General features: G+C 37.0%; 1 protein-coding gene across 1 annotated transcript; it reads left to right on the top strand.

Moving 5' to 3' along the window:
• Nucleotides 1–600: 600 nt before the first annotated feature.
• LOC148066842 (GDNF family receptor alpha-4-like) lies at nucleotides 601–24,622 on the top strand. The gene is made up of 8 exons (XM_087807266.1): nucleotides 601–804; nucleotides 15,215–15,481; nucleotides 15,542–15,634; nucleotides 15,702–16,074; nucleotides 17,613–17,722; nucleotides 18,086–18,220; nucleotides 19,625–19,761; nucleotides 22,934–24,622. Exons 1-8 carry the CDS (start codon nucleotides 744–746, stop codon nucleotides 23,132–23,134), a joined length of 1,377 nt encoding a protein of 458 aa, XP_087663392.1. The 5' UTR covers nucleotides 601–743; the 3' UTR covers nucleotides 23,135–24,622.
• The last annotated feature ends 757 nt before the right edge of the window (nucleotides 24,623–25,379 follow it).

Here is a 25,379-nt window from a genome sequence, read left to right as displayed (position 1 = left end):
ACCTACATAACCTAATGCAGAAGTCTATCCAAAGAATTACAATTTTAAAATGCAAGAGTTTATCTAGAATCTGATGACATCAAATGGTTTTGTCCAGTAGTTTAGATAAGGTAAACTCATATTGTCTCTTAGTTTGGGGTAATACGATGTGAATATGAGTATTTTCATGTATGAATAGTCTGCACCACTTCCATTCTCTTTCTAACACCCTTTGCTGTTTCAGCTCGTTAGAGGCAAATACAAATGAATATCTATCATTCAGAGATGGTTAACAAACGCTAGGATCCAAAAAATTCAACTGAATTCGATTCATGCGTTTCTTGTCATGCACCACCAGGAGCCACTGTTGCGCAGAAAACACGCCGCAGCCAAGATTATTACTAAAACTCTAAACACACCCACGTTGATAATTGTTTTTAGAACATTGACTAAGGTTTTTTCTGACTTCAGCAGGACACGGGAATAAACAGCGGGCATCACCAGTCTGACTGGTGCTGGGTCACATGACATCGCCGCAGCTTCTGTCGGACGCACGTGGAGCTGCTGGTCAGATGCGACACGACGCTCAGGCTGATGTGACAGCAGGAGGACAAACTTTTGGATACAGGCTTTCCGTGACCACCTCAGAGAGCATCCAGAGAAACAAGTGGACAACTTTACGAAGCTGTGCTCGTGTAGAAGGCTGGATGAAAGCTTCTGGGAGAGACTTTTACTCCTGAACTCTCTGAAATCCCACCGGCAGGATGATGGTGATGATGATGATGATGATGATGATTCTGTTCCTCTTCAATGTCATCTGTCACGGTGAGGGAATTTAACACACAACCTGCTGTTTGATACCATATTAACACGTGAAAGTTGAAAACTCAGATTTTACCCTAAAAATAAACGTGAATGCCGTATTTACAGTTATTTCTGAAGGATATTTATGAGCAAAGAGTCGTCTGACCAAAAGTACTCTGTTGAACTACGTCAAAAGAATGATCAGAATTTCTTGTTCAATAAATGAATTCATCTGTCAATCAATTGTGCACAAAGTCGTTTTCATGTAGATGTACACAATTATTTGACCAGACTCTCTGAACACTAATATTTTATGAATATCTTACTAATACTAAAATCATTATCTCTTATCAAGCATGCAACGATAAGAAATGGACAAAAACATGTATGTGTAATAAATAGGTTAAACAATTTAAACAAATCAAGGTAAATGCTCAATATTATAAAATTATATCAATATAATACTATTTAATGATTATCTTTTGCTTACATATGCAGTGAAGATCAATCATAGCAGGCGTTTTGAAATATTACAATGGTCCTCATGTTGCTCCTGGATCATGTTTGTTTGCTTTGTTTGTCACTTGTTGCAAATGTGTTGCAAGCCAGTGTAAGTTTAGATGAATTAAACAATACAGGAAAAAAAAGGTTAGACCAATAAATGAAATTAACAAATTCAAATAAAAAAAGTCAAACAAATTGGGGGTTTGCTGTCTTTTTTGCGACTGACAGATCGCATATTATTTGAGAGTCTCAACAAGACGAATACTGATTTTTGACCATCACCTCCTTACTTAAACACACACAAAGGTCAATTTTCTTTCTTACTATAGATCACAGAAAGCTATAAAATAACGACAATAAAAGTGAATCAACGCTGTACCAATACTCAAAGTTATCAATAAGATATATAACTTGAAAACCAAAGTAAGCAAGTGCAGACAACAGTGAACTAATCAAAGGAGCATTTATGTCTTATCACCCGACAAATCCTCTTCGTTCATGCAACTGTTGTTCATTTGTCATTGAAGTGATGATGTGTTATACAGGGCTTTGCTTTTAGTTTTAAAATAACACGTAACTTAATTCACGTTACTGATTATAACAGAAATATTTTCCTGAAGAAAGATTAATTAGTGATGTAAGTAAAACATTTATATTGAACACTTTGAGAACATTGGGATTTAATCAAGGTTGTTATAACTAAATCAACTACAAATAATATTTTTTACTTATGAAAGTGTAATGTACTTAGATAAAACCAATCATTGTTTAAACATTTAAAGGATTTAAGAGTTGGTTACAAGCTTTAAAAAGGTTCCTCTTTTATTATATTTTTATCCTCCCGGCATGGAACGACCTTCAGAAGTTAATCCATATCTTCCATTGATTGTGCCGGCAGCAGATTTTTACATCTGGATGACATCATGTGTAGACTGGACGTGCTCAAAGGAGTTTTGTTCATCTCTTACATATTGATTGGACGGTCCTACATCATAGGAATACCTCTCATGAAGTTTCTTTCAGGCTTTATGAGGAAGTGTTCCCCACACACCTGTAAATCATCCAGCTTTATAGCATACATGCTGTACACGTGTGCAGTAAAAGATTAAATATGAGGCATTAGTTCATGGATTTAATGGCAGAAACATAAGTGGCCGATTTGGGAGTGTTCGTGCCTTTTAAATTGAGCCTTTGGTGGAAGAAATTGATAAAAACAGCTTGGAGAGTGCACTCTGTTTCTATGGCTGTTGGGAAGTTATGGCGTGTCACCACTGACTCATCGGAGTCGTCTTAAAGCCAACATTTAAGTTGTTTTTTTTTCTTAGGAACTAGATGCTCCTTCTTCCTGATAAACATTCAATTTAGGATAGTTGGACTTTATGTTGTTAAAAGTGGATGTTTTCATGTAAATGTATCCAGATTCCTGTGTAGACTCTGCTGTCCTGCTCTTCTTTTACTGTCACTCCTCTCTCTCCGTCCTCCGGTCACTATAACTACAGCAGAACAGCATTTAAACCCAGTCTAGCTCTATTCGAGGTTTCTGCCTCTTAAACTTTTCTGTGTTATTGGCTGAGACCTGTTTTTCTCTTCTCATATATAGTGTTATTAAACTGTAAATATTCTTGAGATAACTCTGCTATTGCACTTGCAATAAAATTGAATTGAATTGAACTAAATAAATCTTTCTATAAAGTTTCTTTCCTGCTGCGACTGTGACTGTACTTAAATGAGGATTAAATAGAAATGACAATAGTTATTATGTCGACTGAAATGATGTCATGATCAACCATATGACAGCAAAAATCATTATTATAATGTCAACATCACATTACTTAATCTTATCTTAATCTTAAACATCTTAATATCTCAGTTTTACTTCACAGTCAGAAATCGTAGGCATGCTCTTACAACAACACAAGCAGTGAAAAACAAACGTTTCATTTTACATTGAAAGCTATTTTCGAAAATAAAGTCTTGTTCACCAACAACAAACATTGTTCATCAGCATTAGAAATACCCATATGCAGTTTGCAGGTCAATTTTCAAAATTGCAGAAGACAAATGAAAAAACCTGCAATTTTGCTGAATGAAAAAAAGCCTCTAAAAGTAAAAAATATTAACAGATCGGATAAAAGAAAGGTAGGTAGGTAGGTAGGTAGGTAGGTAGGTAGAACTTTATTGATCCCTCAGGAGGTATTTGTTTTGCATCTGGGAAGCAGTTAAATTTGCTGTTCTGTAGAGGGACGAGGGAAACTTTCAGTCGACTGCGTGAAAGTCAACAATAACAAACATTCTTGTTAAGCGTTAATGTTAAATTCATCACTGGAATCTGCCTCAATCCAAAAAATAGCGAACAAACAAACTTCAGGACGATCAATGATGACAAAAAAAATCATTTCAAGCAGCACTGGGAAGTTTGGGTACCTTAATAGTTTTGATGACACATAAACTTAAAACTAGTTGAATGACTCATGTACCGTGAGTAGTTTTGTGTGATTTTCATTTTCACTGTAAAAGTTCTTGGGGATGGTGTGAACATATTTATGGCGCTTGTTGTGTTGGGGACGAATTACGGTACAAAAAAAAGTTAAAGTTATGTTATTTGCAAAGCCATCATAACGCATATCATATTTTATTATCCACAATCTGGTTCATTACCTCATCTGTATCCATCCTTCATTCATCAATGGAAGTCTGGAAACAGAAAATTTGTCCATCTGCTGCAAACAGGGACATGGTAACTTTTGCGACGTTTAGCGAGTCCTCATTGGAAATGTAGTCAGTTACTTAAACACTTTAGTAACTAACTTTTAAATCATGTTGATCACTTATGTGATTATTGATGATTATTATTTCTTAATACTATATACTATTTCTTATTAAAATTGTGTTTAAAACTGTGATGAATTAAAGTCATCCAGACGTCCTTTTATGCATGCGCACCTTTTGTGAATCAGATTCAGACTAGTTTATTGTTTACATCATTTGTGTTGTTCTAATTTATGATTATAATTTTATTCACATTTATTCTCAAAACCTTAGTTTTGCAGGGAAGACTAATAATACTTCTATTTGTCTGTGTTATAACAAAAGTGTTATTATTATTTAGTTCTAAACTTTTTGTTTTCACTTAATAATCTTGACACTTGAAGGGTTGTTTGCACTTTGTTCCATATTGTCCCCCTAAGTATTTTGTTTTACCTACTTGTCAACTTCACAGACTGTCTACGTATTTTTCAGGTAATAGAGAAACAAAGTTTAAAATGTACCCTTTTTCTTTGTCTCATTTTCTTATTTTGTTCTCAAAATGCTGGTAAACATTAAAATATTTATTTGAATAAATACCAACTTTGTACTTCTATATGTTTTTATTGTGTTGATACCTTAATTTGTGGGTGTGATGACTATTACATTTATAAATGTGATGGTTTCCAATTCAATTCAATTCAATTCAATTCAATTCAATTCAATTCAATTCAATTTTATTTAAAGTGTCTTATCATAACAAAGTTATCTCAAGACATGTAACAGTTTAAATAAGACTATAGTGGAGAAAAAAAAACAGATCCCAGAAACTCAATAATGAGTAAATCACATTGTGGCTTTGGCGAGGAAAAACTTCCTTCTAGAAGGCAGAAACCTCGAGCAGAACCAGACTCATTGTTGACGGCCACCTGCTGTGACCGGCTGGGAGGAAGGATGGGAGGGGAAGGCAGATGGATGGAAAGAAGAGTGAGGGAGGATACAGTGAGAGGGAAAAAGAGGAGAGTATAGGAGAGTCCATGGAGGTGCTGAAAAGAACTCTGGATCCGATGATGTGGTGGAGATCATTGATCAGCAACAGCTCTGGAGGTGGAGCTCTGGAGCTCAGAGGGGGAAATAAAAAGTTTGGGTTTAAACTGCACAGGTGATGAATGTAATGCAGAAAAAAAGAAGAATATACAGAGTTTGGTGTCTAAAACTCCTCCAGCATTCTAAGCCTATAGCAGCTGAGATAAACAATTATCGTAAAGTAAGGTTTTAAGATTGTTTTTAAACATAGAGAGGGTGTCTCCCCTCCAGGCTGAAGCCGGTAGTTGGTTCAGCAGAGGGGCTTGAAAAGTGAAGGCCCTGGCTCCAGATCTACATTTAGAGATTTGTGGTATAACTAGTAGATCAGAGTTTAGGGATCGTAAGGTCCTAGAGGGTTGATAAATTAAGATTAGATCTTTAATGTATGTTGGTGCTAGACCATGTAAAGCTTTATAGTTTAAGAGAAGGATTTTAAATTGTATTCTAAATTCTACTGGAAGTCAATGTAAAGAAGACAGTACAGGGGAAATGTGTTTGCGCATCTTTGTCTTAGTCAGGAAACGAGTTCTGAATGAGCTGAAGAGTTCTGAGAGACTTTTTAGAACATCCTGACAGAAGAGAGTTACAATAGTCCAGGAGTATCCATAGGAAGGAAGTGCCTGATTTTTGATATGTTACGAAGGTGGAAGTAAGCAGTCTGTGAAATTTGTTTTATGTGTGAGATAAATGATAAGTCCTCGTCAAAGCAGACACCCAGATTCTTTACAGTGGTGCTAGCAGCAGGAGCAAGTCCATTCTCAAATGCTAGATCATTAGTAAACGATTGTCTGAGATGGTGTTGACCAACTAGTAGAACCTCAGTTTTTTCCGAGTTGAGTAAAAGGAAGTTTTTGGTCATCCAGGACTTGATATCTGTAATACAGGACTGTAGTTGTGTTAGCTGATTTCTTTCATCTGGCTTCATTGACAAGTAGAGTTGGGTGTCATCAGCATAACAGTAAACGTTTATAGAGTGTCTTCTGATCAAGTCCCCTAGTGGGAGCATATAGATTGTGAATAGGATTGGACCAAGAACAGAACCTTGTGGGACACCATAGCTGACCTTAGTGTGTGTCGATGAGAGGTGGTTGACATGTACATAGTGCTTTCTATCTGTTAGGTAGGATTTTAACTAGTTTAGAGCAGTTCCATGTATGCCTATATGGTTTTCTAATCTCTGTAGAAAGATTTGGTGTCAACAGTGTCAAATGCAGCCCTGAGATCTAGAAGCCATTCGCAGATCGTTACTTACCTCTACCAGGGTGGTCTCTGTGCTGTGGTGTTCCCTAAAACCAGACTGAAACACCTCAAATTGATCATTCTGGTTGTTTCATGACTGAAAAGATTGTTCATGAATGAAAACATTTTTCATGAGTGAAAACATTGTTCATGAATGAAAACATTGTTCATTAGTAAAAACATTGTTCATAAATGAAAACATTGTTCATGAGTGAAAACATTGTTCATATAAAAACATTGTTAATAAATGTAAACATTGTTCATAAATAAAAACATTGTTTATGAATTAAAACTTTGTTCATGATTAGAAACATTTTTCATGAAATAAAACATTGTTCATAAATGAAAACATTGTTCATGAATGAAAAGATTGTTCATGATTAGAAACATTTTTCATGAAATAAAACATTGTTAAATAGTGAAAACATTGTTCATGAATGAAAACGTTGTTCATGAATTCAAACATTGTTCATGAATGAAAAATGTGTTCATTAGTGAAAAATGTGTTCATTAATGAAAACAGGTTCATGAATGAAAATATTTTTTGTAAATTAAGATGTTTTAATGACTTAAAAGAAAATTCTGTATTGAAACATCATTCCAGAATTATGTCAAGGGTGAGATATGTAGGTTCAGAATGTTACGGCAGCAGAGGAAGTCTGCTCTGTGCAAGTGAACACCTGTGGATGTGAGTAGTTTGATGATCAATGTTCAGTCGCGGCCACAGCATGATGAGATTTGAAGTTGAAAGCAATAATAGTTGATATCATGAATTCATTGCTTATTTTCAATACTTCTTAATGTTCAATATCAAATCACACATGGACCGTGTAGATGACGTCACAGCTGTGGTGCATTCATGCTTCGCTGCAGGTCAAATGAAGAGTTGACGGATGAAACCTTCCTCTGTCTGTGTGGACATATGGTGCAGTGAGTTGATCAAGACCAGATGATCTTATATGCAGGACTAAGTGAATGAGCAGTATCAAAATATACATGATAGTAGAAAATACATGAAATCATATTTTTTTAATTATTATTTCGTTACAACATTTTTACTGTATTCAAGTGTAACAGCAGGAAACCTTCAGTTGAATGAACCACACATTTAAATCTTTCTCTGTGAGGAACTGAGGTGGTATCATAATAAATAATAGTATTCATCATTTAGTGTGGACATCAGTAGAGCAGATAGGATTAATGTTGCCTGTGAACCAAATGAGATTCTACAACCAAACCAACAAATAAACATACATCACAGAGGAAGTAGAGATATGTGATGACATTATTGTGACTGTCGTCGGATTATACATTTCTATTGTTGTATGACCACATACGCTCGTGACTACATCTCTGGGATTATTCCTTAAATCAGACGTCAGGCTATTTTGGTCGAAGCTTGTTAATCTGACTCTTGCATGTACTTGTTTCATTTTCACCTTTCCAGTCAATAAAAAAATAAATCTACAGTACTTTATATTCAGACATTGTAGGGTTTATAACTGTCTTTCCATAAAACTAATTTAGAAGAACAAATATTGACCTGATGGATTCTTATTTTTATACTTTTAAAACCCAGCAACACGAAACTAAAAATGAGACAAATAAGAAATGAGATTAAATCAGGGTTAAATTGTGTGAATTGTAAGTTAAAGTATTCAATTCCTCAAATATGTTATGGTTCTCTTGAGGAGGGTAGAGATAATATAGAAAGAACATTTCGTCCATTTATAACCTCTACAAAGGAGAACATTTTCCTGTCTGGGTAAATCTGTCTACCTGTCGAGAAAAAACGCCCAAAAACTGTACATTTGGAAGAAACGTTGCAGAAAGAGTTGCTGAGTATGTTGTTGAACATGTTGTTCGCAGCACCATGTGGATCGAGAAGGTCTTGTAGGGCAGTTATACTGGTGGATGATGACAAGGGTGGAAAATGAGCACCCTGGCAGAGGTTTGCACTCTCAAGGGGTCTTTTGTATTAAAGTGTCAAGAAAAAGAATGACAAAAGTCAATCATGATGAGTAAGCGTTATAAGTTTCACTCCCTCACTCATCATTTTTATATTTTCACTCCTTTCTCTCCTAGAGTCTTTATCCTCACATGCTCCCGTCTTTTATTCCGCTTCTTTCGGGAAGCCCGAGATACAAATTCTTCATACACAAAAAAGTGTCCATGAATGTGTAATTATTCAAGACTTAATGTTGTACTTAAAAGAAATAATTTTAATTAAAACGCTTTCCAGATGATACCTGCTGTCAGTCATCCAGACAAAAGCCGAAGACAAATGGAACATTTTATCTGCACACGTCACTTCTGCTTGAAGGTGGATCAGTAGTTTCCCTCTCTGATGTGTCGACTGACGAGAGATTCATTCATACAATATTTAATTAGTAACACCATGTGACTGCTTAACAGATAAAGCGAAATACTAATAATAATTTGTACTCTGTAAAATGGAAGTCTAATTGAACATGGCACCTACGCTGACGTCGTTTCTGTTGTTCTTGGGTCGTCCAGTGTGCTGCAGTATAAGTAGGTAATAATGTTAAAAAAAACAGAATGTTTACTTAGCTATAAAAATAAAAATCAGTTATAACCTCCTCAAAGTTGAAATTAACCTAATGAACAATTCGAAGGATATACGTTTCAATGTCCAATGACATGTGGTTACAATGCTACCAGATTCTTCTTTCATAAACAAGTGTGTGTTATTTAAGGGGATTTGATTAAAAATACATGTTTTAGTCTGCAGTGTTCACCTTTTTCCATTGATCAAATTACAGTTGTGAGTTCACTTGTTCTCATGTTTACCATAATTCTGCAAAATATGTTCACATCAGAGCCATTTCTGAAAATAACCTTCTGTAATGGAAAGTCTTTGAAACTTCGTTCTGATACATAAATTAGGTTTTAATAAATGGAATTTTACAATTGACTGCTTTTTATTTATTCAACTCAATTATAATATTTAACATGATAAAGAAGAGAATCCTTGTCCTCATATTTCCTTCATTATCCGTACTTGGTTTAAATCCGCAACTCTAAACATGTCTGCAAAAAAAAAAAATGCAAATGGTGACGTGAAGAGTTTATGAGAGAGAATGTCAGAAATTAGAAATGACACGCTCAGCACAAAACGACGGTGTCAACAAGAGTTAATTATGGTTGACTGTGTCCTTCGTGCCAGGCGACCAGATGACGAGAAATAATCATCATAATAAAACATATGGTTCATTCCTTTAGTCCAACTGAGTCAAGTCCTTATTACAATGACATAAGGTCAGTCAAATTGGATAATAAGTTACTTCCTGTTTAATTGACCATCTGCTCAGCACAATTTTTGTATTCTCAGGCTTTGTCTCAAAACATATTTTGGCAGGATTATTAAAGCGAACAAGTTCTCTTTAGTCCTGGCCAGTGTTTATATTTATACAGCCTTGTGTTGATGGGACTGTAGCAGACAACTTTTACAGTAGAAGAATGACATTTTTTTTTTAATCATGATCAAACACATTTCATCATGGTCAGCAGCATGTTGCATCGAGAGATAAAACTCCAATTACCGTAGCTGAAAAGTCTTTTAAAACATGTTTGATGATCTTTTTAGACTTATTGTTCTATTTTGTTTCTTTTGTGTTGTGTTCCTTCAGCTAAAATCAGAAAAGTAACATCATCACTGTGCAGCTGAAGCCCGCCTGACACTAACATTCTACAACGGTCTTGTCTCAGGTCTCAGTAGAATAAGACCAGGTGAGGATGAAGATGATGCAATTTACATGAATCACTAGACTCACTTGTTCCTCAATGTGCTTTAGGAATGGGTTATGGTCAAATCTCCCTTAATGCATACAAGTCGAATATGTGTCAGTAAGAACTTAATCTAAATCTTTCAAACATTCATTTCAATACTAAACTACTCTAAAAACAGATTTATTCAGGAATCCTCTCTTGGCCAACACTGTCTCTTCACTACGGTGGCCGACAAAGCTCACAACAATTGCAAACACCGAAGCGAAAACACTTCAAAATTAAGCAAAAACACTTCGACATTAGGGGAAAACACCTCAACATTTAGCCAAATAGTAAATGTTCGGCATTATTCCACAAAGGAAGTGACATCCATCTCATTTTAGGGACTTTATTTTTAAAACACAGAGAGACTGAAGCGACAAGTAGCAAAGGGTTTAAAACGAAAGAGACTGAAAAGTAAACTTCATCTAATGTCATGCTCCGAGTGTCATAAATCATCAATATTTACAGTATATCGATTTATATTTTATCATTCTATTAGCTTCTCCGTGTTCACGTCAGGTTTAACTTGTACGGCTTATATGTTTGGTTGTGGTTTCCTCATACTATAACACCATTCCTCATTGTAGTAGTTAAAAGACAGTGTTAAGAGAGGATTCCTGAATAAATCTGTATTAGAGACATTTTTAGTCTTGTAATGAATGTTTGAAAGATTTAGAAGTTCTGACTGACACATATTTGACTAAGGCTTGTATGCTTTAAGCGAGATTTAACCAGAATCTTGTGCATCCTGTCACTATGCCTTTCTCTACTGGCTGCCACTCTTGTAAACTTGGCAGACTGGAATCGTAGCATAATGTCTCTCGAGTAGCTGGTGGTCATGCCCTGGATGTTATGTGGGATGTGGATGTAGTCCAAAGCCACTTGTAATCATCTGAGCGACCAATTTTGGGTTCCAACCCACCAGTTTAGAACGACTGCTATAAAGATCCATTTCACTCTTCATACACACATCACATCTGTCAGTCATCCTGCCTCTGATCAGAAATACAAGTTGAATGTAAGCGTTTTAACTGTTGCGGTGCGTTATGGAGATGTGTAATTTCATAATTGAGATGATGAAATTATGATTATAACACAGATCACTCAGGGACTTACTTATGAGTTCTCTTGAACTGGACCAGCAGGCTCAGACTTCTCATTAAGCACGTGTCTGTCCAATTATCAAACTCATCGGACGACTACAGTTGGGAGAAACGAGCGTCAGAGACAAGTCATCTGGCGCTCTCTCCCTCTGTGTGACTATAAAAGTCCATTGTGTCACAAGCCAGTACTTCAAACTGTCACGCTGCTGTCGACACTCACATTTGTGGGCGGCAGGCAGGGCGTCCATTGCAGGTGTTGGAGAGGACAGGAGAGAAATCACATCCTGTGAATGTTGGTGCCTGGCTGCACACGTTTATGGTGCTAACCTTCATCAGCTTTGCTCCACAAATCCTATTAATCACCCCAGTAAGAAATCAATAGAGTGTATTATAGCTAGCATATCGAAGTGATTCATCTCCTGCTGCCTTTTACTATTCTTTTCAACTCTGACTAGCAGAGGAACTTTAACGCGCATTTGTTTGTGTTTCAAACCTTAATTCGTTTTCCCTCCCTGCAGAGGTGATGAGGCGTATCTTCTGTTTATGATACATTTCACTCGCAGGTGTGATGCGGACCTCGTGTGGTGTCTGCCTTTACAAAACATGCGGCGGGTGGATTAGATTGTGTATGTGTTTTGTGCCGCTGTGCCAGCAGGAGCTTAATCGAAGTGTGCAACCAATCCAACACAAAATGAACATGTATTTATAACTGAGGTCGTGCGATGTGCAAGGTTGTGGTTGTACTGTAGCAGACACAGGTGGGAAACATGTTGCATTTATAGTTATATAGTGTATTTGTATTTATATCGTGAACACGAGCCTCAAAGTAAGATTGTGTGCACAGAAAAAAGGTGCACATATTTGTTTTTCAATTTAATTGAAATGAAAATCCAACTTTCTCGTCCGCCATATCTTAGTCATATGTTAGTTAAGTCTTGAGGATTGTCATGCTTATGCATTATAGGCTTGTTTTTAAAATACAATGAAATAAATTATCCGAGCATTTTTTCTTTTATCTTATGAGAATATTTCCACTTCCCTCATTGACTCTGTAAGTAACTATTCATGTTAATAATGACCTCGTATGGGGCATGGAAAGGGATGTGTAAAAGATAATGTCATTGTATTTGTGTGCATGCAAGATTCAAACATTTGAATATTTTTTGTGCGAGTTTACGTCCGTTTTTAGAATCCATCTTATTGTTGGTACATAAAGCCCCAGGAACTACAGATCTATCAAACAGACCTGTTGTGTTACAAATGCTGTTTTTTATCTCAAGGAGTTACCACCAGTAAGTTCTTGGTAAATGTTGCATAATTCATATATACTGTATATATACATACATAAATACATACAGTACATAAATAAGGTTATTTCATGTTGCTAGTGTGAAGAATTAGACTCAATCTGTAGCACACTGCCTCTTTGGTCGGTGCTCACATTCGAAAGTTTGAGGGAAAAAATGCTACATTTAACAATAATAGAGATATCCTATTTGAGATCAAACGTAATGAATCATGATTTAGTTCCTATATACGAAATGTATTTGAAAGCAGCACAGCCCTTTCTCTCACCTTTTCACACAAATGTGGTTACTAAGCGTTTCAGTAATATTCTTCGGCCAATTTATGTCTTTTTCTAAATTGTCCTTAGTTCATGTTCCGACTTCATACATTTCTAATGCAATTTCTCTACGCTCAAAAGTACAAACATTTGTCTGACAACAAGTATTTCTGTATCGAATGTCTAATCTAATGTAATTTATGAATATGAGTGGTCCGGACTCATAATTAAACTATAACTAGCACACAGGTTTAGTTGAAGGGCAACTAATGTGAAAACCCAACTCTTCTGACTCACTCTCATGTTTCAAATGTTGAAGTCTTCCTCTCCAAGATGCAGTAAGTCTCTCATAATGATTAGGTTTTGAAATTATTACTTTATAAATTTAGAAGTTCAGATTCATTATGATGTGAAAATGCTCCTCCAGCTCGAATCATGCCCCCTTTGTTTATACAAGGAGTTACCTTGGAGGTGGGATTTCTAGGATTGATGACGTGTGGAGACAAACCTTGATGCTTGAACAATTACAGCAAAGTTGTTGTGGCTATGTTAAACAAGATTTTATCTACAGTACAATGAAGAGTGTTCAGTGGGCGGAGCTTAAGTCCATTTAAATCTACACATTAGTTGACCTTTAAGTTAAACAGGCCCTCACAAAGTAACAGATTAAAATGTAAACAATGAAATATGATATGTTCTATCCAGAGCAATTTAACCCTTTGTTTTTACTTCATTGATAAATATTGATATTTTAGAAAAACAGCTTAAAAAAGATTAAAAAGAATTCTGACATGAGAGCAGAAAACATTAAGGGAACAAATTAAAAACAGTGATATAAATGTTGGAGTTTATTATTATGATATTATATATTTAGTATTTATTTACTTTGTTAATGTCTTACAGATAAACTACTGACATGTCAACAGAAATACGATGATTAGAAAAACATTCACTTACAGATGATGTCCACGCTCCTTTATTTTTTTTGTTGTTGGTACAGTGAAAAAAATATTCTTTCAAATATGTCAATATTCCATTGGCAGCAGTTTTACGCTGCAGAGCTTCTGGCTTCTCTCCAGTGAGCACAAGAAGATGCAACAAATGCAATTTGCATCATCATCTTTGTCGCCAGTACAACAGTTGTGGTGAGCAGCCTGAATTTTGGGACTTTGTTAAAAGATATCACTGCACAAATTTGATCGCAAGTTTACTGACCTTGACATCTCTTTAGGTGTAACTCTGGATTTAAATGATTTATTTGAGTTTTTTCACATCTGAAACAAACAAACTAAAAATGATCAGTGGTCACTTACCTCAAGTGAAGCTGCTTAGCATTCACATCCTGTCGCGGTAAATAAAAAACAGATTTATAATCAGGATGTAATAATTACATTTAGCGCAGAGCACCCTGCGTGTTGTTAACTCACCCGCGAGAGTGCTTTGTTTTATGATCCCACCCATGCGGTTACTGAATATCACCTAAGTGCTTCAATTTAATCTTCTCCTCGGATATTTCACTGACCTGTGAAGTCAAGCAATCTCAACTTTGTTAGCTTTACAGCCCAGTTAGCTAATGGGCTATTACTAAATGCATCCAGTGAGTGGCTTCACACAGTCACGTGGATGTTAGTTTTGCTGTTCTTTATCGTTTTTATTGACGAGATAAACAGTTATCTCTTAGCCTCAGCTATTCCTCAATTTTTCAGTTCAAGCAAAATGCATTACAATGAATTATCTTAGATTTGCAAATGTTGATTAAGTTCAAGTTTGGGTAATTAGTTATTAATTCAGGTTAAGGCTAAGAAACGGCATCTAAACTGTCAAATGGAAATATAGTAGCTGAAATAGCTTATTTTACTTTTTTTTTTTTTAATTCTGGAAAAGCAGAGAGAGTAAATTCAGTTGGATTACAGGCCAACTGTAGAAAGTAGCTGAAATATTGCCGTTTTCTGTCCGCCTCGTTCCCACCTGTCCCTCGGCCTGATTAACCCCACCCAGTAGTCAGTAGTCCACATCAGGGGTCCCCAACCTTTTATTCACCGCGGACTATTTTAATTTGGGCATTATATTCACGGACTGAACTAACACATTCCTCCACTAGTTACAGTTTTTTTTGTTTGTTTTTTTTAACTTGACTGAAATATTATCACAGACTAATGTTACTTCAGAGAAAATAGCTTTTTTTCACCTTTAAGAAATTATTTTTTCTTTGTGTGCCTGACTTACTGGTACCAGTCCCCAGAATAGGCATTTGAGAGTATATAAGACACACATACACGGGAAAGAAAATATATACTGATAAAAATTGTGATCAGACTGGATTGTTTATTCTTGGTTTAGGCTTCTTTACTCACTGAACATTCTTCATGTCGCTGACATGACACCTTCTGTCTCACAGGAAGTTCCTCAGTTTCTGTATCCTTAGACTGTCAAGTAGCGGAGCAGTCCTGCATCCGCGAGGAGTCCTGCTTGCTCCGGTACCGCCTGTTGGAGTACTGTTCAGCAGAAGAGGCGGTGGCGCCACTCATGCAGGATGCTAGGATGGAGTGCTTAGAAGCTCAAAGTTCGTTGCAGCATTATCGACCACTTCAGGTCTGCAAGTGTCAGCGTGGCTCTCGCAGGGAGGAACACTGCCTCAGGGTCTACTGGACTGTGAGGTTTGCTGGTGTGTGAATCTGTCAAGACCATTTGTAGTTAAAATGCTCAAACCTTCTTTTAATTTCAGCATATGACGAGTATGACGTGTCTCCGTATGAAGAGCTGAAGGTCAACCTGGTCAGGAACATTGAGATGTCACACATGGCCTCCATCATGGCAGGTACTGACCCATGTCAAATTACAGGAGATCAATAATTCATATACTTGCGCTTGAATCTGACCAGCAGCAGCGTCTTCTCTTTCTGTGGACGGCCAGAACCAGTGTCTGCGAGCGGCCCAGGACTGTGGCCTGTACGAGAAGTGTGGCTCCCTGCGGTCGGAATATGTTGTGGCCTGCACAAAGAGAGCGGCGGCCTCCGACAACAGCTGTAACCGACAGAAATGCCACAAAGCCCTGCGGCGTTTCCTGGAGCGTGTTCCAGAAGAATACAGTTTTGCGCTGCTTTTCTGCCCGTGCACCGACATGCTGTGTGGAGAGCGTCGTCGGAAAACCATTGTTCCGACCTGTTCCTATGAGGAGAGCGCTCGAGGAGAAGAGAGAGCTGGCAAGCCCAACTGCCTCAGCCTGCAGAACTTCTGCTCGAGAGATGAGCTGTGTCGGTAAGAGAGTTGAGCCAGAAAGCAGGGATGTTAGATGTACTGCAAGTCCTCAAGACGCTTTTCTGTCTGATTGATAAGCTTTTCATTTAAAAGTGTGACACAATGTTTGTTTTACGAGACACATATTCTTCTTTTTAAAAGTATAATTTCAAAATGACAATTTATGGCCGCTTAAACCATCGGGCTTGTACAAAGACATTGTTTCTTTAAGTCACTTCACAGACAACAACCCTTACAAGAGCCAAGGTCTCAAGTAGTCAACTTCCATCATAATTTGACAGGTTGATATGCTTTTTAGTTAAGTAACGGTCAACCTTACAATTGGCATTAAATCAATTGTTATATTAAGTCACGTTTAAAATGAATGCTAAACTTGCGGGCCTAGCTAGAGTCTTAACAGTGCTGAGAAGAAATTCTCCATTAATTTGATTGTCATTCAGATGCTTTTATTCAACTTTCATCCAATGTGTGAGCATGTAGCACAGAGGGAGTCAAAAGACCAATCCGTTTCAAAAAGAGTCTTTTAACTGTGACATAAATTTAACTGAGCTGAACATTTTTAATGTTTGTCAACAATAAATAAATAACTTGTGTTGCTCTCATGGGAATCACACGTCAATGATTTTACAGTGTATCCTGTTGTCTTTTAATATGAAGTATCTGAAACTCTCGGTTGGTGGTGAGAACAGAGCAGCGAGGATAAAAACAAGCCGCGCAAGAACAGACTTTAAATCGGGTTTGATGATAAACACTGTAAATGTCAGCTTTTTCCATCAGATTTAAAGATAACAAGAAAGAAAACCCACAAGACAGATGGGCTTTTAAATTAATAGTTCACCTAAAATTCAAAGTTTCCCAATTAAAATAGATATCATTTTTGGTCTATACTCTAAAAAGGAACAGATTACTCTGAAAAGAATATGAGCCTGACAACAGGTCGTGAAGTTTCACTGGAAGAGAATTCTCAAGAATTCTTTTGTGGATTGCTGTGAGGCTATTTTTATTCTCTTTGTTGTGGTGTGTCCTCAGGAAGGATTATTCTGAACATTTAAGGAATTCAAAAACCTCTGATACCAAAGTCCAGCTGTTGTCAATCTCTTGACTTGCTACTTGATCTAATAGTATAAAACTTATTCAGGCTGATACAATCACAAGTGCTTGATTTTAAAGTATATATTTAATTATTTAAATATATTTTTTTAACATGTTCATTCAAAACTTTGGTTGATAAGTGTTCAAGGAAAGAGGACAAAGAAATATTGTCTGTTTCAACGTCACTACTGAAATCAGAAATGATTTCAAACAATAGAAGATTTCTACATGGATCCTTGTTGGAGATAAATGACATGCTCATGGGCAAAATGTGAAGGATTGAATATATGTGTTTGTTATTTAAATACACTTCAAAATTAAAACCACACAAATGGCAAAATAAAGTAATGAAACTGAGAAAATTAAGAACTAGATTTATTTTTTAAATAATGTATTCTTAATTAACTTTTTGCTGATAAAACAAAACAATGTTCTTTTCAACTCAGATCAAGATTTGCTGATTTCCAACACAACTGCCAACCGTCTCCCGTGTCTGCCTCCGGCTGTGTGCGAGAGAGTCGAGCCATGTGCCTGAAGGCCTACGCTGGACTCATAGGTGAGCAGCAGAGAAACACATTGGACACGTTTGTACTGATTCCTCGGATGACTCAAACATTTGATGCTGTAATACTGGACCAATTTAAACCTTGCCATCTGTCCTGGCTGCTTCTATTTGGATCCAGTCAGCACTAACCATATGCTGAATTACATCTATTTTTCCTTCATTTTGGGAACATTTGTGGTAAAAAAAAAAAGAGAAAGAAAATAAGGTTTTAAATGCTCATGTTTTGTTGTGTTTGATGTGCTGTTGTATTGTTGTCATTACCAGACCCCAACAACTAATTTCACTCCATCAATATAGAAGTGATTAACAATTCCTTGAACCCTTCAATCCTAATGTAATTGCTCTTGTGTCCAGGCACCATCATGACGCCCAACTATGTGAGCAACAGCAGCACTGAGGTGTCACAGTGGTGCACATGTGACGGCAGCGGCAACGAGTGGCAGAGTTGTCAGCGCATCCAAACCCTCTTCAGGAACAACATATGTCTGCGTGAGTAGTTTAGTCAGAAAACTGCATCATACCTGTAAAACGATCAAAACACAGAGTCCGTTCCGTCGCTCCAACAAGACGTCACTTCTCGTCCCAGTTCTTAATGCTTCGCTTCGTGGAGAAAGATGGTCAATCAAGAGTGTGTCACGGGTCGTTTATTCGCCGCTCCAAGTCAAACAAAATACAAGCTATACGATCGCGACCGGACACACTTTCTTCCGACGACTGTACAGGTCAATAGCCCCGGGAGAAAAGGTCCCGATCTGTCGAAACATCGCTGTATTTCCCGCCCAGGGGCTCGACCTTTCCGGCCAAATGGTTCTTTCAAGTTCCCTGTGTCCCGATCCCCCATAGAGAGAACTTCCTAATTTGTCTTCCTGTCATCTTATCATTCAAATGTTCTCGGGTGGGGGTTTCCGTCTTTTAACCAGGACATTATGCATAGCTGAACAGGGACATAATGTAGGACATTCACTATCTCAACAGCCAATAACACACATGGAGCCATGAGTCTGCTGACTCAGTGGCCAAGTGAGTTTTGCTGAAATTGCAGAATAGACAGAACAAGGTACCCCCTAAAAAATGTGACTGAGTGTATTAAAAGCATGCAGTTTTGTAAAAACAATAATATTTTGAGGGTGCCAACATTCGTTGTCTTACGATTACATTAAAAAAGCATTTAGAGAGTAAAGTTCAAACTCAAAATGTATCCAAGATGCGGACAAAACTGAAACTCCTGATAATAAGGTTCCAGGGTTGAGTCAGTACTTGGGTGACTTAGGTCAGTCTGTCAAACTGAGCCTGAGAAACCTGGGTGTTGTATTTGACAAAGACATGTCTCTAGTACAACACTGCAGAGAACTGATCAGAAACTTTTTCCTTCAACTGAGAAAAATCTCTAAACTTAGGAAAATGAGGTCCCAACACGATCTGGAGCTTGTTCCATGCATTTGTGTCTTTTCGTTTAGACTATTGTAACAGTTTATTTTCGTGTCTAAACAAGAAGGAGCTGTCTCGCCTGCAGTTAATACAAAACTCTGCAGCAAGAATTCTGACCTGCTCTAGTAGAAGAACTCACATTTCCCCGATCCTTAAATCTCTTCACTGGCTGCCAGTTTCTTTCAGGATCAATTATAAAATTCTGGTTCTTACTTTCATAGCTATTCATGGTCAGGCTCCTCCTTACATCAGTGATCTGATCCAGATAAGTTCATGAAGTGAGTTACAGAAGGTCAGTTTTTATAGTAGCTTGCTGCTCTAACTCGACTACTAACATCCTCTGAACGATTCATGCACGACTGTATGAAACAGTCATAAGCACTTTACTCACTGATTCACTGTGTGTTAGTGTTGCTCGCAGGATTGGTAATGAAGTGAGGATGCTCCCTGCTGGTTCTGTTTCAGGCAGTGCCATCAGCTCTATGGGAGTCTTTGCACCTCCTCCTGTGGTAAATACTCCACTGCCAGCTTCTCAGCCCTCCCCGCGCGTCCACCAGGACAGAGAGCAAGTCCGAGTGAATACCATTCCTGAGTTTAAAAACGTAAGTGTTCCCACCATATGCTGTTTAATCACTAGCATGGAGCTCTGTTGACAAGCTGACTGGACATCAGGAGGTAAAACGTTCACCAGTCTATAAATCACCGTCAGCTTCCTGCATGAACTCAGATGAGCTTCCTTTCATTGTGAGTCAGGTGTGTTATAATCCCACTGTATCCTTGATATTCATGTTTTCACACACATCTCACATATTCACTCGTCATTTCCGCATCACATTAAATAACCAGCAATATAAAGGATGCTAAGAGCAGCTCAGGTTTTATCCCGTTTATCTCTGAGTGACACACAAAAAGGTGAATCATACCAGGATATTTAGAGTTAGAATTTTAATATTTACAGAAGGCTGGTTCTAATTTAGTCTTACATTTTCGTCTGAACAGAAATTAAATATTTTGAATGAGAATCATGAAAGTTCATTACTCATCTTCATCCATGTTTTAATAAAAAAAATGTTCATCAAATTCTCATCAATTTTCAATAAGATTATGGGTGGTAGGGTTATGCGGTTAACAGACCATATTCAACAACTAGAAAAATAACTTATTTAAGACATTTTTATTCATGCAGGCTTTTCCTTGATTCTCTTTGGCTCCTGTGTTTGTCTCTGTGTTGTCTTGACATTTTAAGTATATATTTTATTGGGTATTGTTTTGATTGTTTAAGCGCTTTGTGACCTTGGTCTGGTAAAGCGCTCTACAAATATAAATTACTTACTTATTCTGAGGTGAAATGTATCACCTCATAATACTTTCTATCTTTGTATTTTGAGTATATTAATCCTGTAAAGGTCTAAATAAATATAAAACTGTCATGTCTGATGTTGCATTGATGACATTTTTGATGAATAAAAAATGGAATGTACTAACCTTTTGAGACAGTTTAACTAACTCAGGTACAAATGCAGTACTGAGTCCTCCAACTCAACATTATACGACGGCTGTACAACCCAAATCTCTAGTGATGTTTCTTGCTCTAAGCAGCAGGAGTGTTTGACCTTCACAGCTCCAAACTCAAAAGCAACTCATTTTCTTCAATTCACATGACCTGATTAAAGTTCCATTTACAAAAAAATACAAAATGACTTGGTCTTCAAACAGTGATGAGAACTTTCTTTCGTGTCTCATGAGGATAAGCTGGAGGCAGATTTGTTATGATATTCTTAGTCGTTTTGAGCTCTGGTGGTCTAGACATTATGACGGGGTAGGAAACATGTGGTTGAAGACTTTCACTATTGGAAAACCTTTCCATATTAGAATCTATTCCAATGTATTCATTATCCGGAAATGTCATGATAGACTGACAAGTGAGCACTTGAAAAATTGCCACGACTGCAGATTTATTTAAACACTGGTCCTTGCGCCACCGGGCCACCACGACCCAGAATCAATACAATGGTAAACACAAACATGTAGTTTTACAGTGCTAAGGAAATTTAAATAAAATAAAATATGGGTGTAAATAAGCTGCCGTATAGGATCTCTGCTTAGTACTATTATTGGTAACACATTTTATCTGGAAAACAAAATCTGCTCTGGGTCTAATGTTAGTGTGAAGTCATAATGGTGCCTTGGAGACAAAAAATGTGTGGCTAATGTTTAATTAGAAAGTGTGAACAAAGCAAAAAAAAGGTGGGTTGTTGCTGTTTTTTGGTCCATCAGTCATTACAAGCTAGCAGAGTTTTATCACTTGTCAGTCTTGTTCTTGTTGATGAATTTGACCTCTTTGCAAGCAAAAAAATAGAAGCTCTCACTGATGAATACGCTATTTCATTGCACAAAACACATTTAAATAGTGGCTGCCCTGTTTGAAATGTCTCACGTAACACAAAACACCTGTTTATCAACTGACACTATAGGAGTCAGTGCCTCACCAACCATGAACCTCACCACACGTCACTGGCTTTATGTAAGTTAGTAAGTAAGTAATATTTGTAGAGCGCTTTTCCAGACCAGGGTCACAAAGGGCTTAAACAAATAATACAATACCCAATAAAATATATACTTAAAAGGTCAAGACAACACCGAGACCAACACAGGAGTCTCCGAGAATCAAGGAAAATAAGTTAGAAAATTAGAGTTAAAAATAAATAATAATATATAAATAAATAACAATAAATAAAGTTATAAATATGAGTTATTATAAGAATGATGTTACTGATTTGCATTTTACCTCTAAAGATGTTTCAAACAAGCCCCTGATCATATCTGTTAATAAAGTATTTGTGTGAATGCCCTTATGTACAATATAAACATTTACACCGGAGCTCGTTTTAATTTACAACAGTGTGATCCATGTCAGAAATGTTTGAAATGAACGACTATGAACTGTTAATACAGTCTAAATTTATGTTTTCATTTGAGTTTTTTTCTGATCATGAAGAGGGAAATCATTGGGATTTATTTAGAAGAGTGCATTTTTTCACAGAGCAAACATTATAAAGATAGTTAGTCTAACCAGATATGAGCTAATTCTAAAACATGACATCACTTGACAAAAGTTCGAGAGCAGGTTTCGAACCTGCGACTCCAAAAGACAAAAGTGTGGTGACATTAGTTGACTGAGCTAAACAGACATTGTGAGCCTGGCTTCAAAAAACGGTGTTATAGAGAAGGATCTTACAGTTCCTGTTCAAAGCTTTTGACATCAGAATCCACTGATTGATCGGGAGATGTCGTGAAAGATGTATAAACTCCAGACGTTTTATACAAAGTTGACACTTTGTCATGAAAATACCTAAGTGGCAGTGCCTAGATGTTGTCACCTGATCGCTTATGTAGGATTGGCTGAAAGTAAGCTCAAGTAGCTATTTGCAGGTTTTGTCTGGTGGAACTGTTAGACCTGCATTTATGTTGGATTTGCAAGGCTTCGAATTTATTCATATTGAATTTAAAAGGCTGAAAAAAAATTATATTGAATTTAAAAGGCTACGAATTAAAAAATATTGAATAATTGAAACTAAATATAACTTTTTCAACCTTTAAATATTTTAAATATTAAATTCAACCATTCAATATTCTGATGGCACTTATATACTTATATAAGTACCATATAAACGCACCAAGAGTCACCAAAGACGGTATTTACTCTGAGTTGAGTAAATCAGTGGAAGATGTTAACCTTTCCTTTGATCTTCGTGTTTTCAATATGTTTTCTAGGTGGAGGAGGCCAAAGAGGAAGAGCAAGGAAAGGTGCCAAGTGATGAATTCAACATCATCCCTCCTTTTCCTGAGAAGGACTCTGATATGGATTCTGGAGCTCAAGGAAGTCAAAAAGCAGGAGTGTTGCAAGCGGTTCCGTTGCTGCCGTTACTGCTGTTGCCTGTGCTTATTCTGTACGGGGATATCTGTAGCTACTAAATATCCAATTCATATTTCCATTAACTGATCGGTTGGATGAAGTAAGACGCCTTGAGTTTCATCGGATTACTCTTAGTCCAGTTTTAGAAGTGGTATGACGACTCGTCTGTCCTCTTTTGTGGAAGGATGGACAAAGAAGTGCTTCCCCAGGATTATCTGTGCATCTCCTCCTTTACAAGGAGCACATCACCTGAGGCCATATTGTCTATATGTGCTCCCAAAACAACCATCACCGGTCCACTCCAGGCCTGCTTTTGATTTCTATTTCATGACGCGTGTCCCTTCTTTTCCTGGTGTTCCCTTTGGCTCTGCTGCCTCCATCGTACACTCGAGTGGTAAAACTCACAGAACGAGGACTATTGAAATTGTTTTCATGTGTTGTCTTTGTGAAGTCTTTTTAAGCCATTAATTCACACTGAGAGTGCCGGTGACATCAAGACCTGGTGAAATGTAATTATGTAGTGGAAATGAAGAGTAAAGAACAGCGACTATCAATTACAGCACAATTCAAATGACATGACAAGCATGGAAAATAGGTAAGGAGTAGCCAATTTACTGCTATCATACGGTGGCGCTTTCTCCTGAGGAGATGCACCAAGACAGCTTCCTCTTCATCAAGCTCTTCAGATGCTGTGACAGGAAGTCGCAGGGGCGGTGACAACGGACACAAGAGCTCATGAAGACAACTGGCCGCTGATCATAGAGCACTCACCCTCCACCATCTCATAATTCTTGCTGATGTCATCGATTTATTGCCTCTGACGCCATATGACATCATGCTTCTGAAAGGAAGAAGATCAGCCGGACAAACATTATGATGACTAAGGAACTCAAACCAGCCCACTTCATGGTCAGTGGAGAGTAAAACTAATTTTGTGTTATTGAGCCGTTGGATTTTGACACTCTACCAATATTCCCTGACACTCCCTCCTCCAAAGACTCGGACAGCAAATGTTCTTTTATCTCATTCTGTTATCATATGTACAGGACATTCATGTTCTGCTGGGTTTTCGTGTAGTTAACATACATGTTTGACCAGATTAAAGCATTCATTTTAAAAATGTATTAATTAATCATAAATATGTCTGAAAGGTTAGCTTTAGACTCTCAAGAATGGGGTTTCGACCCAATTCTGTCTGTCCGACATAAAATAAAAAAGGGAACTAAAGTTGAAAGAAACTGAATCTCAGTTGGTAGATCTACTTTGATTTAAAGTTAAGAATAATTGAAAACTAGATGATGATATGTGTTGATATTGAATCAATGAACCTTCCTTAATGAGAGTTAAAATTTCAGAAAAAACAGGGGAAAAGAAAAGTTGTGCTGTAGAAAACTTGACTTTAATCTTTTCCACAAAAGTGTAGTGTAAGTGTAATGTTTTCTACCATGTGTTTTTGTTTCCACTATAATGTAATGTAGTGGAGCAGCCTCTACTCTTTCTATTGTCTGAACGGACAAGAAGAAAACAAACATGATGTAAATATTGCAAAGTGGTGGAAAATCCTTTATGTACAGATTTCTTTTTTTTAATCATAAACATGTCAATGTGATATCTGTTTATGCGTGCATTTTTGTTAAAAGATTAATAAAAGTTATGTAACATATTAGCTGACCTTTTCCTTACTCACCCATTCTTTGAACCAAGAAGAAGTGACATTAAAATACTGAGTTGGTTTGTCTACGGCCTTATCATCGAGCATATCGTCCAAAAGTGAAAACTAAACTTGGCTTAACAGGCTGTATTGAATTGAACTTTTGCTGTTTTGTTCTGTGGCAGGAGTGTCACTTTGGCATGTTCTTTCTTTTAAGGAGAGATACTGTATATAGACAGACAGACAGATAACTTTTAAGAAAACCTTATCGATCCCTCTGAATGTCTCCTTCGGAAAATAGTTTTTTTTTCCAGCCAGCACACAGCTACACAGGTGATAGATTAATAAAAAAAAAGAACAAGAAAAAAGTTTCTATGAAAAGAAAGTGCAAGATGACACAATCAAAGTCTAAAGATAAAGAACATAGATCAAAGAAAAAATAACAAAGACAAAGACAAAGAATACAAGGATAAACATGGAATATCATCATCTTTTCACTCCACTCCTGCCCCCAAACTCAGAATTAAACAGCCTAATAGCACAAGGAATAAATGAGTCCCTGAGTCTATTAGTGTTGCATCCAGGGAGGAGCATTCATGCTCCACCTGCTTCTCTGTTCACCGATGACAGTGTTCAGAGGATGACTGTCATCA

This window comes from Callionymus lyra, chromosome 14 (assembly GCF_982586985.1).
Source record: "Callionymus lyra chromosome 14, fCalLyr1.hap1.1, whole genome shotgun sequence".
In the NCBI taxonomy this organism is placed as follows: Eukaryota; Metazoa; Chordata; class Actinopteri; order Syngnathiformes; family Callionymidae; genus Callionymus; species Callionymus lyra.
The sequence above is the reverse complement of the archived record's forward strand: the minus strand, read 5'-3'. Positions and strand labels throughout refer to the sequence as shown.